We start from the raw sequence: 15,914 nt of genomic DNA on the forward strand, positions 1-15,914 counted from the left end.
TGGCGATAAGCTTATCATATACAGGGCGCGGGCACGCAGTAACAACCAGAATGCTCAAGGCCAAAACGGTCAAAATGCTCAGAATGGTCAGAATGGTCAGAATGGTCAGAATGGTCAGAATGGTCAGAATGGTCAGAATGTTCAACCTAATCGACAAACTCGTGCTGTCTATGGACCGTAAGTAAAATACTATTCACAGCCACATACTCGTACTAACATGTCAATAGTCAATCAGCGCTCACCGATTTCCTTGCTGTAAGTTATGGCTGTTACGAAGTGCACGTCGCTGTAGCATACTAACCATGATTAGTCCCACAACATCTCTGCTGCTCAGATTCGCTCAGATGCTGACGCACGTCGCCGACAAGCCGCACGTGACGATGCAGCTGAAGATGAGAACGGCAATGGCGAGTCTTCTGCAGCGGGGGCCAGATCTGGGCGACGTTCTAGTCGCAACGGCAACGATGAAGCTTCGCTAAAGCGTAAGCGGGAGGAAGAGAAGAAACTGGCCAAGATCAAGGAGAGCAAAGCTTTCAAGAAGCGCAAGCAACGATCAGACTTATCTGATGACGAACTTGCTCGTGCGTTAATGGAATCGAACTCTGGCCCTATGCCTGGGCAGATAGAGCACTGCGAAATTTGCGAGAAACGATTCACTGTCTCGCCTTACTCGGTCGCTGGCCCTAATGGAGGACTCCTTTGTCCTCCTTGCGGTCGAGAGATAGCAAAAGAACGAGAAAGCGGTCAAAAGAAGAAGCCCAAGAAGCCGGTCAATACGGGTCCTGTTGGGAGACGTCGCGCAATTCAAAGTCGGATACTTGACGGTGACGTTGGTACCAAGAGCTTGGCTACTCTATGTGTGCAGACTCTAGCCAAGAACGTCGATCTGGCTGACAGTCTCGGGGACCTTCCTGATCACTTGGTCGACAAAATTGCACGCATGTTCTCCAAGCGTCGACTCCTCAAGCCAGAGACTTTGCCACTTTTCGTCCAGCCCGGCACCGAAGACCTTCATATCTATGATGGCGCTAAACTTGGTGAACAAGATTACGTTTCCATCTTTCAGACGGCTTCGAAGCTCAAAAATCTCAAGATCCGATGTGGTATCCAGTTCAAGGACGAAGTCATGGATTACCTCTTGTCCCGTGACATCAATCTCGAAACATTTTACCTTCACGGAGCCAATCTTTTGAGCGATGAGAAGTGGCATAAGTTCATTCAGGAGAAGGGCGAGACGCTGAAGGGTATCCAAGTTTATTACACAGACAATCACTTTGGTGACGAAACCATAGCCACGCTGAAGGATCATTGCCCCAACCTCAAACGACTCAAGATTGAGAACAACCAAAAGCTGACCAACGACGGTGTCAAAACGATTGCAAGTTTGTCGGCTTTAGAGCATCTTGGACTTCAGCTGCAACACAAGACCGAATCTGACGCTTACATCGAAGTCGTCTCGAAGATCGGTGCCAATCTCAAAACCTTTTCTCTGAAGATTGTTCCTGAAGTCGATGATGCGCTGTTGCGGGCTATTCACGAGCATTGTCGCTCCCTTTCCAAATTCCGAATCACGGACAGCGAGTTCATGACTGACCAGGGTTTTGTTGATCTTTTCACCAAATGGGCAAATCCTCCCTTGCGCTTTGTGGATCTCCAGAAATGTCGACAGATTGATGCGAGTAAGCCTCGGGAGAACCCAGACAACATTGGGCTCTGCAGTGAGGGTTTCAAGGCATTGATGGCCCATTCGGGTGAGAAGCTTCAGTACCTCAACATTCACGCTTGTCGTCATATCTCACGTGAGGCTTTTGAAGAGGTCTTCCACGAGGATGCTCAGTATCCAGAGCTGAAAGAACTGGAAATCAGCTTCTGCGAAGAGGTGACTGATTTCATATTGGGGTCAATTTTCCGATCTTGTCCCAAGATCCGAGAGGTCAACGTTTTTGGATGCATGAAGGTCAAAGAGGTCCGCGTGCCTCGTGGTGTCATCCTTGTTGGTGTTCCTAATGCTCAGGGCATGATGGTCGAGGGATCTTATGATTAATCCCCTGAGACAGCGCGTGGTGCCTGGTGTTTGGAGTTATGAAACAATCAGAGCATGGCCTTTGAGTCAGTAGCAAGGCATTGCATGGCGCACGGTATTGTGTAAAGCTAGTGAATGAAATCTGTTTTATATCCTATTTGCATCATATGTACTATGGCTTCGTTCATGAATCATGTCATTTCCCATTAAACCTCATACCCTGGTTAAGAGCGGGCCTGGTTATTCTTCACATACTCCTTATCCATCTGGACATAAGAGTTCAGCTTCTTCTCAAGCTCAGCATCAGTCATGGTGGCCCTCTTGTCGACACTCTCGGCGCTTCTGTATCGTCGCCAAGAGAATCCGCCTGCGGTACAGGCGTCAGTCGCCTGGAAGTAATGCAGATGAGCAGCAATGTCCAGACCAAGAGTTCCACCGTTGCATCCAAGGTTGGCAGCACCCTCACAGACCTTGACATCGCTGATGGTATAGTCGACCGTGTCGCCACCACCGCCGGACAGCCAGTACTCAGGTGTTGTGTGTCTGTATCCGAAGATCAGAGGAGGGAGACGAGGGACAGGGTCATCGGCGTGTGTAACGCGGTACTCTCCACCTGCCTGGTTTGAGACGTAGGATGAGAGCGCTGCGTTTCCGACACGGGGGGAACCGTAGGTGTAGATATCGACGGGTGTTCCACCGACTCTCAAGTTTGCGGCAGCAAGAACAGCCACAGCACCTCCCAGGGAGTGACCTGTAGAGATGACCTTGAAAGAAGGGTTCGCCTTGCGAGCGGAGGCAACAGCAGCGGTTGCTTTGGATGAGATCTCATTCCAGGCTCGCTGGAAGCCAGAGTGTACACCACATCCAGAGACGAGACTGCAGTCTTCCTGGCCAAAGTCGAGGTTGGTAAGCCAGTTTCGAATGTTGATGCTTCCGCGGAACGATACGACGATTTCCTTTCGGGCAGAGTCTGTCGCGACGTAGCCACCGATACCTGTATTGGAGCCACTGGATGTGTTAGCAAGGGTGTGATGTGTTTGTGCAGGTTTGGACTTACACGAAAGATGTCACGATGGTAGCTCCGTTCCTCTGGACGGTTGGACAGCCATTGTTGGCGCAGGTGATCTTTGAACCAGCTGCGGCTTCAGAGTTGCAGTAAGCTGCAGCGCCGTGTTGGATGTAGAACTTGAAGTTGCTGAAGTCGGTTGTGGTGACACCAACAGCTGGGAATGTGAGCTTATGAAGGAATTGAAGTGGGATTGTGTTTACCTCGCTCCTCGAGAGAGTTGACGTAGTCGTCTAGGGCTACAGGGCTGGCTACCGCGAGGGTGATGGCCGAGAGGAGTGGTAGAAGAAGCATCGTGACAAGGGATAGGGTCCAAGGTATGGGTGTAAGTGATGGTAGGCTGGCGAGGTGCAACTCCTGGAGATGCTCTTGAAGCTGAAGCTGAAGCTGTCCTTGAGATCTACTGAGAGATCGACATCGTGAGAAGAACAAGACATTTATATATCTTTTTTTTTTCTTCAGCTAGCTCCCATCACAATACCCGCCCACCCTCAGTCGCTGATCCCATCTCTTCCCCTTCCTATCTCATCCCATCACATTCACACCTCCACCCATAGCCATAGCTCCCCCCCATCAATCTTGGCAAACCCTCAGGTCGTCGGTGTAATAACCGCCGCCCCAGCCAAAGCAAGGGCCGAACAGCGGAAATGAAGCTTTCGCGGCAGTCTAAACGTTCGTGGGGTGTTCTACACTGCCCACCCCGCATTCTTGGCTCCATGATCCCAGCAGACAAGGTCCCTTCATCGGGCTCTGACAGCATTTTTCCTTGGTCCGTTTGTCGTTGGGCCCGGATGAGCTTCCCTTACAGGTAACGACGATCTCGGACCACGTGAGGGTCGTGATCAAGATGGTGGGCTACAGGGGTTTTGTTTAGTCTCTGTTACATTGCGATGGGGACTGTCAAAATGTTGGGACTTGTAGGGCTCTGGGCTTTGAGAAGAAAGAAAAAAAATAGGAGAAAAAGAAAAAGGGAATAATAGTCTGGTGATTCGTGTTAGTCGTTAAGAGTGGTTGGTCGATATCCAATAATTAGTCGACAGTTCTGGTGTCACAGTGATGAGCAAACCAATTATAGTACAAACTACCAGATAAAACGTTAGGATTTACCGCCGGAGCTATATCGAGTCGACTGACCAACCATCTTTCACAGAAACATTCACCTCTATCACTTGCAGAGCCGATCAACGGAAGTATACCCCGAAACATGTTGCAACCATTTCGGCTCAATTCAGTTCAGTTCAGCCTTTGACCGCTATCAAGTTTTCCATTGCGTGCAGCGTTTGACTCTACGAGTTGACAGGGTTCAAGGCAGGGGACTTTTTGTCAGGTGGGGTTTAATTATGTGGGAAAACAGGTTTAACTGATCTGGAGTAGTAGTCAAGTGCCGATATCTGGGGAACACGATACCTAACCCAGGGAGTGCAGTAATTGCGGTAATATTGCATCGAGGTTATCTACTCGATTGATTAAGTGTCAATCTGGCATTTAAATCAGACGAAAGATATCCGAGTATATTCGGATTTCTTTAGCTGTCAAAATATGGTGTTGATTGAACATGAGATTATCGGTAGTACAGCGTCACATGAAATGTCTCTGATTACTTGAATCAATTCACATCTTACATTTCAGCTGCAGTATCAAGTCTTGACACCTACCTTTTTCATCACCTTTCACACCATCTCATCCTCTTAATGCAAGGCGGGCCGGCATAAGCTGCATCTCTTGGACGCTAGTGTCATCATCATCACTTTCAATAACTGAGGCCAGATGATATACATCCATGATAATAGCAATTGAATCTATAGACTTGTGATCAGATAGTCAAAACCATGTATTCCTTTATCAGCAGTAAGTATTGGTTTACCGCGTCAAACTGTCTCTTATCAATTCATTCAACGCGGTCCTTCACAAATCTCTGTGATAGTCTAGACATCTCCAATTCACAGCCTGCTTCTCCGCTTACTGCGTACCTGATGATCGGCACACCAAGAACATGCGGGCCACCACACTAGAAAATCCAAGCCGAGGAATAAGACCCAAGTCATAGCGCTTTGTGCCTGAAAAGAAGCCTGTGATTCTCAGTTGAGAATGCGGGGTTTCGAACTATCCGCACATCGTGATGGTGTTGACTAACGGTAGCTCCGGTGAATCCGAATCAGGAACTGCATCTGTCTATCGGAACCGAATCTCATCTTTCTAATTCGAGCCTTTCTCCGAAGTCAGGTGCGATAGCTCGGAGCTTTCTGCATTGCTGGCCTTGCTGCAACACCGACGTCGACCAGCGTCATCCATCATGCTGTGTGTATGAGCTTAGGTAGGTCTGAAATTCCGAAATGTTCTGGAACTGGTCCTTCGTAAAAGTGCGTGATATTACCCCTCTGGTTTAGACTTCAGCTGCAATATGCAAGTTCGGTACTCCGCCGAGATGTGAGAATGCAAGATCATTTGTTTCTTTTGGTAGGTCTTTGTACAGATTTGTATCACGAGAGAGACTATGGCATCTGCACCCCAAGTCTCCGCTCTCTTCTCTGGTATCGTACACAATTCGCTCATGCTTCATTGACACATGCCCTCCAACCTCCTCATGCCACGTTCACAGGCTTACTGAGCGATATGCCTTCGGCCCTTGATCTTCCTCCTGAGGAGAATCTTCCTCCCCGTCTTACTGCGCTTACGACATAGGAATCCATGTCTGCGCTTCTGGACCAGTCTCGTATGTCCATTCATGGTATTTCGGGGTCCGCAGCGAATCTGCATATCACCGAGGGCAGGGTGTGCTGAGATGGCGCTCGAAGGAACGATATCGGCTGATGCGGTTGTCGGGGGGGTGAAGCTTGAGGGGAGAGCTGTTCTTCGGATAGCGCCGTTCATGGGAGTGAGCGAGGGACGGAGAGGGACGAGGGTTGTGAATGTCCTGATGGAATTAGTGATGGTTTGATTAAGGCATGTGGAAGAGCTTACCTGGGGGATTGAGCGAGGGGCTTAGCCAGGACTGGGCGCGCGAGGCGCGTGATAGAAGAGAACATCGTGTTCATTTCGGTAGAGCGCGCAGAATCGAGACTGCGGCTTGTGATGTGTTGGTGCAACGGCCGTCAAGTCGTTGGTGATGTAAATGCTGAAATTTTGAGCTACAGTCGAAAGTGACGCCGCTGATTCGAGGTGGGGCTGCTTACCCTATATCATCATCCTCTCTTTAATGGCTAAGTTCACTTGAACTCCGTTCATCGTTTTAATATCAGCAAGTTTCTCAAAGATGATATCGACTTTCTTCAGTTGATTATCAAGTTTTTGGTTAATAGTGTACGAATAATGAGAAGAATGAGCCACGCCCCGTATCACGTTGATCAAAATTGTCCAGCCAATATCTCTCACCAACTTCAGCTCAGTCTTATGAACCACTATTGCAATGTTTTGCTACAGCTTACAGCACAGTCCTGCACGATAAGCGACTCATCGAAGAGCCGACTAGGTTTCTTCCAAATCATTCCAAAGTTGCTTCAAGTTTTGTTTCACCCCCTAACTCTTGATATAGCACAATGGTCAGTGGGAGATGAGGCCTACAATCATCCGAAAGGTCAAAGTGTTGGCGGCAACAACGCTAGACTTGGAGACATCTCCCTGATTCAGGTTGAAGACTGCATGGTCAAATATGATTGGCTGTCCGAGCTGAACAACCGCCGTTGTTGGTTGTTGGTTGATGTGTTTCCTCTCCGGCCAGTATAACGACCCTGAGGATGCGTTGTTTCTGGGATCTTACACCTTTGTTTATCGACGGCGCTTGCAAGTCACAATGTCTTCAATCTCGGTCTTGATTGCGAGCTTTGTCCCGGTATCAACATCTCGCACAATAGTACAGTTCTCGCACAGCTGAGAGCAACCTTGCTACCCCGGCCTGACATAAATGCAACTCAAAACAATTGCCTTGCCGTTTCTAAAACTGCAGGGAAATTGATCGATAAGATAAAACATTTGCATCTTGCGAGCTGCCTCTTTGAGTTATCTTTTGCCCCCCTCAGCGATGCGCTCAACCCCCTGCAGATAGCTGATTGAGTGCTTGCAGCAACCAACAGCATATGCTAAAGCGGCCAATGAGATCAAATTTTGATGTTTCGAAACCTGCCGGTTGATTCCTTCTTGACCTTCACCTGAACTCTATGTCGACGATGAAACTATTTTGGTTCCTATCTTTGCTCTTATGCTGGTCGACAATGGTCTCAACTACCTGCATCGTACAGCCAATATGTCTCAATTGTTGGCTGAGAAGTCATCTCTAACATGCCAAGAAAGATATTTGCCCGAAACTGCTTCCCGAGATGTCTCGATATGGCAATAGATATACTCGAGCTGAAAAAACCCTTGACTCCAAGTGAGGTGAGCCGATGGCCGGCGCATAGTTGCATGAACAGCTGGAGCGATGTCAGCAAAGTCTGTGGGCTTGTTTCAATCTACAGAAAAGCTGCTTTCGCTGTGGACGAAGGGATAACCAGGTCTGTCTGGAGGATATAAATCTGTTCAAGTCCCGCGGGCAGTCATAGAGGACAATCCATTTCTCAGCTTCAATTTCATACCAAGAGACCCTTGTCTGAATCTTTCCTTTGTTATTTCATTTTTCATCTATTACTCTTATCAATTCATCATGGCTGGACCTGTTGAAGTTCTCTCTATGCAACCACACGCTCTTGATACTCCTCCCCGAACACCTTACAAAGGTTTTGATAGCCTCAATTCCGGCAAGGAGAGCCCTAGAAAGGTGATTGGAAAGTTTCCAACCGATTCGAGTCTTGGAGATGTGTTCTATGATCCTTCTCCCACTTCTATTTCTTCACCTCGACCTCGTGATGATTCCAATCAAGAGATCATGCCTGAAGATCCTTTTGATAGTCAACACAACCGCATCCTGTTTGATGCAATTGATGCCCTACAATCCTTTGGTGCCGGTGACTTGAGCATTCCTCAGGTATGTAACCCTAAGACTCTTGGGCTCTTGCAGTACTTACAAGTGATAGCTCATTATAGTGGGAGGACAATCTTCTGGAAAGTCGTCTCTCCTCCAGAGCTTGACTGGAATCCCTTTCCCAGTCGACAGCGGCTGCTGCACTCGTTTCCCCACACGCATTGTCTCTCGCCGCACAGAACCAGACAGTGACGATTCATTCCGCATCACTATTGATCCCGCTGAAGTTGATGTTCCTGGTTTGGACCCTGCATCTGACAACATCAAGAACTATGAGTGCAGCGGCAAGATCCTCACTAAAGAGAAGTTTGCCAGGGTCATTGATGAAGTAAGTGGCTCACATCAGTTTTAGGCACAGGGGTTGACAGTCGCAGATATCCTCTGAGTTCATGGGCCTTCGAACTGGTCTAGGAGAAGACAGAAAGAACTTCGTAGCGGAAGTCCTTAAGATCGAACTGTCAGGCCCCCACCGCTCCTATTTCAGTATTCTCGACCTTCCAGGCACATTTCAGAATGCCTCTGCTGTTAACGAGACAGATCAAGCCAAGGTCGAGGCTATGGTCAAGGAGTACATGAACAATGAAGACAACATCGTCATGTGAGTCAGGTTGACATGATATTGATGATCGATCATACTAACAACTGAAGATGCGTTATCGATGCACCTACCGACTTTGACCGACAGGAGATTTTGAGGCTGGCCAAGAAGCCCATCAAGCAAAACCGCTTCGTCGGTGTTTTCACAAAGTGCGATATGGTGCAGCATGAGCCAGAGGCGACCAAGAGGGCAAGTCAACCACAAACGCTCTATGAACCATGCTAACATTGAGTCAGATTGTATCCATCGCAACTGGTAATTCTACCCATAGCCTTGGACGTCTAACTGGCGGCTGGTTCTTGGTTCGCAACCGAGCAGACAAAGATCCAGATTCTTTCGACCTCAGTGCCGCAGAGAAGAAGCTGTTCAGCAAGAGCCCCTGGAACTCTGTTTCTCAAAGCCGTCTAGGCTCAACTGCAGCCAAGTCATATCTTGGTACTCTTTTAAGCTCCAAGATACGCGATTGCTTTCCAACACTCCGCAGTACAATTCAGCATAACCTTGAAGAGAGGCTACACGAGAAGGCTATGCTTGGAGAGCCTCGTACTAGCCATGCCGCGAGACAGCAATTTGTTGTTGCTACTGTTCGAAGATATGAAGAGATGGCGCAGACCGCCCTTGACCGTCCAGGATTCCTCGACCACAGCATGGAGCTTCGCAGAGAAGTCAGTCACTTGAATGCTGAGTTTGACAAGTTCATGCGAGCACGAGGCGGTACCTGGGAATTTGAGGACACTGACGTTGATCCTCGCGTCCTGCTAGAGGAACGTCTGGCTCTTGAGGCACAGGCGAGGGCCGAGGAACAGCAGTTGCCCTTTCGTGATCGCAATGTCAACAGGACGAAGATCGAAGCCTCACTTGATAAGGCTTTCCCAGGCCTGTCACACATTGAAGACACAAGACATCTTATGGGTGCCATTCAAGACAAGCTAGCACTCTATCAGGGGTCTCTTCTGGACGGAATCGTCAACCCCGACATCTACCCAGATATGTACCGAGAGCAAGTCAAGAAATGGGGACACATCGCGAGCATCCACCTTGCGCGAGTCGCACAAGCCGTAAGTCGATGTACTGCCTCCATTCTCAACGATGTTTGCCCTGCGGAAAGTGACACGTCTACTCTCTCGAGGGAGTTGACCGCGCTCTTGGAAGCTTCGTGGAAAGAATCCATGCAGAGAACTGAAGACCTATGCAAGTCTCAGTGCGAGATGGAGACAAAGTGTGTGCGACTGCAATCTACTGGTCCTCGCTTTGGGGACGAGATTCATGGCTGGAGAATCCTACGATTCTTTGAGGGATTCACCAGTGCTTGTGAGGGTGCCCGCGGCCCGGGAGATCTTGATCTTCCGAAGTGTTTTGAGTCCGTCCATCCAAGTCTGGGCAAGAACATGGTTCTTGATGTCCACGATGTTCTCAAGGTTTATTACAAGGTATGTACCCTAAGCTATATCGTCAGTTTCAGCAATTGCTAACCTGTTCAGCTCTCTCTCGACGCTTTTATTCGTACCATCAACAACACCGTTATTGAGTCGTTTATCTCTGGTCCAGACGGGCCTGTTCTTGGCCTCAACACCAACCGAATTCTTAGTCTCTCGGAAGATGAGATGAAGATCGTTGGTGGGGAGAATGAGAACACTGCCAGGAGACGTAAAGAGCTGGAGCATGATATTGAGAAGCTCCAAGGTGCTCTTACCATCGTCGATAGGGCGACTCGACAGACATCTGCCTTGGAGAGAACTTGAAGTGGTTATCAGTGATGGGGAGTATCAATCGTCATTCATTAGCCTATAAGGTACACAATCTTTTACATAGTCATTCCATGTCGTATGAATCTTAAACCTTGGCCGCATTTCCATTGGTGCTTCCACTGTGAATGCTACTCTTCTCGCCAGCAGGGGCAGTTCGCTTGCGTCTCATGAATACGAAGGCAGCAGCTCCAACGACAGCAACAACACCAAGAGTAACCATAGCACCAATGACACCAGCAACGGCGTTGGACATGCCACCCTTCTTGGAAGTCTTGTTCTCACTCTCGCCCTCAGCATTCTCATCGTCATCTTTGTACGCAGCACAGAAATCTTCAGCGGCGCCACACTTGGTGCACCAATCTCCAACATCAGTAATAGCACGTTTCTCAATCTCGGTCACAAACTTTGACCAAGGGAGAGAGTCCTCGCCAGTTCCGAAGAGAGGATAAGTCTCGAGATCGCCGGCTGTGCTGTTGCGGAAGAGCCAGCGAACTCGGAGGTCTGCCTCTGGGTCTGAGGGGAAACTGTCTGTGTCATCATCGGTGAAAAGCTCAAAAGCCATGGTAGAAGCGTAGTCTGGTAGACCGTAGAAGTTGGGAGAGACATCAAGAAGATCCGCAAGACCGAAGAAAGCAAGGAAAGTGTCGTAACTTCCAGCGAAGAGAGAAAACTTGAGCTTTCCTTCAGAAGTAACAGTCTCATTCAACTGGCTGAGGATAGCACCAGAAAGAGTCTCAGCACCAATGGCTCGAGCAGGATCAGACTCGTTCCAGTTCTGGCCGAGTTCCGCAGAGTCAGCAAGCGTGCGGAGCTGAAGAAGGTCTGCGTTCGAGACATTTCGGGCTGGAGAAGTGCTGTTGTGAATGCGAGCGACATTGACGAGGTCGAAGATGTTGTATGCGTTCTTGTAGGTCATGTTCTCAGGACGAAGGTTGTAGACGCCGTCGGAGAGAACATCGTAGAATTGCTTGTAAAACTCCTTCGTGTCTTCCTCGCGTTGAGCAAAGACATCACTCTTCATGAAAGACTTTGAGGCAGTAACATATTTCGGGCAAGCATCGTCGCCCTTGATCCAGATGGTGTCTGGTGAATTGTCGTTGATGGTATGAAGACGAACATATTGGTACCCATCAAGAGGAGCCTGACTCTCAGAACCATTGTAAAGAGTTTGAGAAGCAATCTCAGGATCAAGGTCAGTGAGAGGAGGGTAGAATCCTTGAAGGAAAGCTGTAGCCGTGTTCATAAGAATGCCCTGGTCAGGAGCACTGGCAAAGATCTGAGAAGGCTTGTATTCATCTTCAGAAATACCCAAGATGCGATATTGAGAGTCTGAAGCGAGATATCGATCACGGTAATCTCTTCCAACTTGGAAGTTCTGCTCTGCGCCGAGACTAGTGAGAGATTGAGCACCGTACCACTTTGTAGTGCCTATTCATGTAAGTGGGAATCGTCAATTGAGCTTGTTAGACATACGATCTCCATGACGGCTAAAGACTACAGCGCCATGAATAACTTCACTGGCAGCGCCGCCAAAAAGGAAACTCAACGAAAGAGTCTTGGAATACATTTTCAAGTTATGAATCAGTTGGAAATTGAAGAGGAGCGATGTCCCGTCGGAAGTCGGGCTCCATGCTTGTATTTATGCTTAAGCAACGCTAACTTTAAATCCCACCTTTGGTCTTGGCATTTGATAAGATTCGCCCAATAAATGGGTTGATCAGACAAAATCCACCCAATAAGTCGCTCGATCAGCGGAACTCTGTCCGCGGAGGGCAAGACCGGTCAGTTCGTTGTGCAACACCTGAGGAGATTCTGTATGCACAAGTGGATGGAGCTTGGGAACCCCGCTTGTGGTCTGATAAGGAAGGTTGATGATTGTGATGTGAAGCAAGGTTGAGGAGAAAAGAGTCAATGGCTTGAAGATATGTGAAGGTATAGGCCAATGGTTTAGATGTGTGGGGATGGGTAAGCTGTGATGTGATGTTTTGTAAGTTTGCATGAGATATCGTAAGAAGAGGGCTTGTTTAGCTTCTAGGAGTAGTTGAACGTTATCAACTAGTGTCAGGAAAGGAGTGGCCTGCTCATGATGAAGAAAGAGGTTTATGGCAGATATGTTTTAGATATACAGTATAGTTTGACCACGATTCCAATAACAAAGATGATGAGAGTGTGGTGGTAGCTCTTTGGTAACATGCATGAAAGATGAAGGACCCCGGCAACATATATGAGCGTGCACATGGCTTAGATGGTTCGAGGTGATTTGCAGCTGTATCAGCAAGGAAGATAAATGAAAGGAAGAAAAGCTCATCCATTGCACCAACTTGGCGTGACAGAAACCGGCCTTGAACAACTGCATATTACTTATAGCTGTCTCATCAATACTCTCACTCTTACATCTCATACTTAACTTCTTTAAACTCCCCCTCCGCTCTCTTCCACCAATCTCTTGTCAGAATCTTATCCCACTCAATAGTCATGAGAATCTCCCCAAAGTAATTCACCTCTCCCTTCTGCACGAACCCCAACTTCTCAAATAAAGCTCTGCTTCCTTTATTCCCCTCCTTGATCTTGACCATCAAGCCCTTCAATTCTTTTGCCCCATACTCTGCTAGTATTTCATCCAGGTGCTTTTGGATATAGACAAGCAATGCACAAACTGCTGCTTCTCCTAAACCTTGGCCACGATGTGAAAGCGATGCGATCATGACGTCCACTTCACCTGTGACCCATCCTTCTGTACCTGTCTCTGTATCTTCATCGTCGGATTCAAAAGGGTACACAAAGAAGTTGATGTCGCCTCGCATGAGAGGGTATACATCCGCGGCGCCGGCTTTCACAAGTGATACATTCTCGGTGAGTGGTGCGCAGACAATAAAGGTGAGTTTATCAGAAGATGTGCGCCACGATTGCTGGTTCTCATATTCCTCCTCCAAAGTCATGGGCTCTGAAGCTGTAGCTTCTTGAATATCCTGAGACGCGTTAGTGTGTGAGATTCTGGTGATGGTGAGAGCTTACAGGATCTTGCATCCATGCGTGGTATTGCTGCACATGATGCGCCTCGTATGGAACGAGCAAGGCTTTGCTTGTTGAGATGGCTATTACATGTCAGTGAGTGCATGTGTGCTTACGGAGAATGTAGCATTTACCTGTATTTTGGTTGATCTTCATTGTGATTTTGTGAGGTGTAAGTTGTGAGGTGAATATTCACAGTTCAACATCATTGGTGAAAAAGTTGAGTCAAAATGGGGCACCACAAAAGCTTCTTACAACTACAGTCATAGGTAAATGCAGGACAATATGCCAACGCTTTCTTTGTATTGTACATGTTTTACATATTTCGTTACACTGATTCATCCATCATTCTCTCGTCTTAGCCTCTTTGATCTTAGGCTCTACCGTCTTAACGTCTTGAGTCTTTTCAGCCTCTCGAGCCTTTTGAGCCTCCTGCGCCAATGCTACCACCACACGACCCAGTCGATTCTTTGGCCCTTCCATCTTAGCCACGACTTCAGCATCTGGCAGCTTAATGCCCGCCACAGGAGGGAACATAGAGCCAAAGGCATCAGGTTTGTCGCTTACAATAGCAGCTTCTGTGCCATAATCGAGGTCAGCGTCAGCGCGAGCATACTCGACAGTACGCCGCTCTGGCTTGACACCTAGACCATCGAGCAGCTGCGTAGCCTTTCCGGGCATGACGGGCTGTAGAAAGATGCCTGCGATGCGCAGAGCTTCGGCGGATCGGTAGATGACCCAGTTGAGGCGCGTTCGCGCATTCGCATCCTGCTCTTTCACAATCTTCCACGGCGCAGTTTCTGAAATAAAGCGGTTGGTCTAGTTACAGGTCAGTCACTGGAACTCGGCTGGACAAGGAATACTCACGTCCTGGAGAAGCGAAAAGATACGGTGTAGGGCATGGTTCACTTGATTGTGGTCCATATGTGTTCGAATTTCCTCTGGCAGGCTTTGCAGACTCTTCTCGAGACTCAAGAACATAGGTGAACTTGTAGGCAAGATCTCCGTAGGGTTCTCAAACCTCCCAGCCTTCGCAAATCCGACTGCCTCAGTCGTACTCCATGCAAGCTTCCTGACTCGAGCAATTCGGTTGAACAGGTTGCCAACGTTGGCCTGAAGGTCCTTCTCGTAAATAGCGGCGATATATTCGTTCGCGTAGTCCGAGTCGCTTTTGTAACTACCGTTACGCATAAGAAAGTATCGTAGAGCGTCGAGACCCCAGCGCTGTACGGCGAAGAAAGGGTTGACGACGTTGCCAACAGATTTTGACATTTTGCGGTTCGACATGGTCCAGTGATTATGGCAGAGGATCTTCTTGGGTAGGGGAAGGCCTGCGGCCATGAGGAGAGCAGGCCAGTAGATTGCGTGGAAGCGAATGATGTCTTTGCCGACGACGTGCATGTCTGCTGGCCAGATTCCCGTGTCTTTGTCACCAACCTGCCACTTTGTGCCGAATCCAGAGGTGGTCAGATAATTGACAAGAGCGTCCACCCAAACGTAGATAGTATTGTTGGGATCTTCGGGATCCTTGATTCCCCAATTGAGTCTTGTCGCAGGGCGAGTGATGGAGAGATCCTCGAGATGATCTTGAACCCAGTTGCGCACTTCATTCATACGATCAGCGGGTTGAATCCATGTCGGGTTCTCGTCATAGAACTGAAGCAACTTCTCCTTATACTTGGACAGCGGGAAGAACCACGTATCTTCCGAAACCCACTCGACCTCATTACCTGACTCTTTGCTGACCATCATCTTGCGGCCTGTTTGGGGAGAAACGCTTGGCTGGACAAGATCTTCAGGGTAGAAGCACTCGTCACTGACGCAGTACCATCCCTCATGCTTTCCCTTGTATAGTCCCAATCCTTCCGGAGCGCGAGCCTTGAGAAGAAGCCAAAACTGCTGTACAACGTCTTTATGTTCTTGATCGGTGGTTCGGATGAAGAAATCGTGCGAGATATTGGCATGTTCGGCGAGGTCTTTGAACTTGTTGGCGTTGTTGTCACAGAATTCCTTCGGTGGCAATCCTTCTCTCAGAGCTGCTTGTTGGATTTTCATGCCATGTTCGTCTGTGCCTGTAGCGAGGTAGGCCTCATGACCGCTGATTTGCTTCCATCGTTTAATGACATCGGCCAGAACCATGGTGTACAGATGACCAATATGAGGAGCTGCGCGGCAATTAGACACGCCAGAGCTACGAGACATCAAACTGACCAGCATTGACATAAAAGATGGGCGTTGTTGCATAAAATGGCTTCTCTTTGCCTGTCGACTCAGTGCTATTCGAACGGCGCCATTGTGAGGTTGGCGCATAGGCTCGACATCCTAGGCGACTCAAGTTGGATTGACAGGCCAATCGAGACTGTATTTGGCGAGCGCCTTGTAAGGACTGAAACCTGAATGCCCTCATGGCACCTGAGAGCTTCCAGAGCTACTTTTCTCGCTGTAATTCTGAGCGGAATGTGGGGAGATGGGAGATGCAGCTGCAAAGCGTCACCCGATAAGCTACAATATGC

General features: G+C 48.5%; 7 protein-coding genes across 7 annotated transcripts; 2 read left to right on the top strand and 5 right to left on the bottom strand.

The window, feature by feature from the left end:
• Positions 1–50: 50 nt before the first annotated feature.
• FSUBG_5312 (nucleotide exsicion repair RAD7) lies at positions 51–2,044 on the top strand (the record flags this gene model as incomplete). The annotated part of the gene is made up of 3 exons (XM_036683396.1): positions 51–181; positions 228–255; positions 311–2,044. The coding sequence occupies 3 exons, from the start codon at positions 51–53 to the stop codon at positions 2,042–2,044; spliced, it is 1,893 nt and encodes a 630-aa protein (XP_036539232.1).
• A 203-nt stretch (positions 2,045–2,247) lies between these two features.
• Positions 2,248–3,383, bottom strand: FSUBG_5313 (triacylglycerol lipase precursor; the record flags this gene model as incomplete). Its single annotated transcript, XM_036683397.1, has 3 exons — positions 2,248–3,031; positions 3,081–3,246; positions 3,293–3,383. The coding sequence occupies 3 exons, from the start codon at positions 3,381–3,383 to the stop codon at positions 2,248–2,250; spliced, it is 1,041 nt and encodes a 346-aa protein (XP_036539233.1).
• A 2,307-nt stretch (positions 3,384–5,690) lies between these two features.
• FSUBG_5314 (ribosomal L34 mitochondrial) lies at positions 5,691–6,115 on the bottom strand (the record flags this gene model as incomplete). The annotated part of the gene is made up of 2 exons (XM_036683398.1): positions 5,691–6,003; positions 6,051–6,115. The coding sequence occupies 2 exons, from the start codon at positions 6,113–6,115 to the stop codon at positions 5,691–5,693; spliced, it is 378 nt and encodes a 125-aa protein (XP_036539234.1).
• Positions 6,116–7,725: 1,610 nt separating this feature from the next.
• On the top strand, positions 7,726–10,383 carry FSUBG_5315 (dynamin-related 1D; the record flags this gene model as incomplete). Its single annotated transcript, XM_036683399.1, has 6 exons — positions 7,726–8,046; positions 8,096–8,371; positions 8,418–8,641; positions 8,692–8,800; positions 8,878–10,071; positions 10,123–10,383. 6 exons carry the CDS (start codon positions 7,726–7,728, stop codon positions 10,381–10,383), a joined length of 2,385 nt encoding a protein of 794 aa, XP_036539235.1.
• Positions 10,384–10,474: 91 nt separating this feature from the next.
• Positions 10,475–11,956, bottom strand: FSUBG_5316 (acid phosphatase; the record flags this gene model as incomplete). The annotated part of the gene is made up of 2 exons (XM_036683400.1): positions 10,475–11,817; positions 11,863–11,956. The coding sequence occupies 2 exons, from the start codon at positions 11,954–11,956 to the stop codon at positions 10,475–10,477; spliced, it is 1,437 nt and encodes a 478-aa protein (XP_036539236.1).
• An 823-nt stretch (positions 11,957–12,779) lies between these two features.
• Positions 12,780–13,557, bottom strand: FSUBG_5317 (METHIONYL-TRNA SYNTHETASE mitochondrial; the record flags this gene model as incomplete). Its single annotated transcript, XM_036683401.1, has 3 exons — positions 12,780–13,358; positions 13,405–13,484; positions 13,536–13,557. The coding sequence occupies 3 exons, from the start codon at positions 13,555–13,557 to the stop codon at positions 12,780–12,782; spliced, it is 681 nt and encodes a 226-aa protein (XP_036539237.1).
• A 189-nt stretch (positions 13,558–13,746) lies between these two features.
• On the bottom strand, positions 13,747–15,540 carry FSUBG_5318 (methionyl-tRNA synthetase mitochondrial; the record flags this gene model as incomplete). Its single annotated transcript, XM_036683402.1, has 2 exons — positions 13,747–14,220; positions 14,269–15,540. The coding sequence occupies 2 exons, from the start codon at positions 15,538–15,540 to the stop codon at positions 13,747–13,749; spliced, it is 1,746 nt and encodes a 581-aa protein (XP_036539238.1).
• Positions 15,541–15,914: the final 374 nt, after the last annotated feature.

The sequence above is a fragment of the Fusarium subglutinans genome (assembly GCF_013396075.1).
Source record: "Fusarium subglutinans strain NRRL 66333 chromosome Unknown NRRL66333_c0000051, whole genome shotgun sequence".
NCBI lineage: Eukaryota > Fungi > Ascomycota > Sordariomycetes > Hypocreales > Nectriaceae > Fusarium > Fusarium subglutinans.